This window comes from Pterocles gutturalis, unplaced genomic scaffold, assembly GCF_000699245.1.
Source record: "Pterocles gutturalis isolate BGI_N339 unplaced genomic scaffold, ASM69924v1 scaffold23537, whole genome shotgun sequence".
NCBI lineage: Eukaryota > Metazoa > Chordata > Aves > Pterocliformes > Pteroclidae > Pterocles > Pterocles gutturalis.
Genome location: NW_010110929.1, coordinates 19,538 through 20,844, shown reverse-complemented (window position 1 = coordinate 20,844; position 1,307 = coordinate 19,538). Strand labels below are relative to the sequence as shown.

Sequence of the window (1,307 nt, the reverse complement as noted above, 5' to 3'; positions counted from 1 at the left end):
CCCTCGCCCTGCTGCTCACGCTGCTGGGGATGCCCCCAGGACACGGGGGGTCTCTGGGCTGCCAGCGCACGCTGCCGGCTCATGAGGACCCCCAAGTCCTTCTCCTCAGGGCTGCTCTCCAGCCATTCTCCTCCCAGCCTGTGTCTGTGTTGGGGTTGCCCCCACCCACCTGCAGGACCTTGCCCTTGCCCTTGTTGGACTCCACGAGGTTCACACGGTCCCACCTCTCCACCCTGCCCAGGTCCCTCTGGATGGCCAAAACCCAGAATGACTTCAGAGGAGAATAATGCAAAGAAGAAGGGTGGTAAATGAGAAGCTGAAGAGAAACGTGCTTTGTCAGGAATGACAAAAGCCCCTGGGTACCCCAAAGTGGTGTTTTCTAAACAGAGGGTTGGCTGAGCACCAGTTGCCACAACACGAAACACAATAGCTCAGCTGTAACCGTTACAGACCATCCAGACTGGAAACCAGCCTCCCAGCTACCCCACACCTCCGGGCAGTTTGCCCACTGGCTGATGGCCAGCAGATGACTGGGTGCTTCCATCCCTGGCTCCTGCTTTAGCCTCTTCACGGTAACGCTGATGTGAAGGCAAGATGTACCTGCTCTGTGCATCGTCTCGGACAGCATCTCAACGCCAGCCGCTCTGCTCCGAGAAAGGAGCAGCAGCACCGTGGCCGCCTCGTTCTCCCAGGGGCACAGTTCTGCCCTCGTTTCCACGCCACGTGTGGCTCTCCCGGAGAACATGCAGAGCTGCCGGGACAACTCACCAGGCGCATGACTCTGTTGATGGGAATCATTCCAGGTTGGATGTTGCCACCGGGCTTCAGAGCTTCCTGCACATCCTTGGGAATAAGGAAGGACTCGCTGTACCAGATCTCAAACTCTGCAAAGCAAAAGCACGGGGGCAATTAATGGGGCTGTAATGACCGAAGGGACAAGGGCGGGTTGCTCCTGGCTCCCTGCCCATGGGTCAGCCGGGACCTCAGTGCTCTTAAACTCTCAGATGAGACCTCAGAACTCCAAGCTCCTGTATTTCAAACGAGGACAGTTAGTTACAAAGCACAGGGCACCGTCAGCTGGACCGGCTGTGCTGCCGCCTGTCCTTGCTGCCTGCGGGGTGGCTGGGACGTGGCGGGTGGCCCTGGCCGCGAGATGGCAGTGCTCCTGCATCCCGGGGACACCCAGCCACCAGCCGCGGAGCTAGCCATTTGGAGCGGTCAGCACATTTGGGGCTCAGGTTTCCATTCCAAATGCGAAAGCACAGCCGCTTTCCATCCCATAATAGCCAGTGCTAACACACAGCAGG

General features: G+C 58.7%; 1 protein-coding gene across 1 annotated transcript in view; it reads right to left on the bottom strand.

The window, feature by feature from the left end:
* Positions 1 to 169: 169 nt before the first annotated feature.
* KIF9 (kinesin family member 9) overlaps positions 170 to 1,307 on the bottom strand; it is a gene marked incomplete at both ends in the record, with an annotated part of 18,160 nt that continues 17,022 nt past the window's right edge. Inside the window, 2 exons of the mRNA XM_010073590.1 lie at positions 170 to 247; positions 769 to 884. Coding sequence (XP_010071892.1) covers positions 170 to 247; positions 769 to 884 — 194 coding nt within the window. The remainder of the gene's footprint in view (positions 248 to 768; positions 885 to 1,307) is intronic.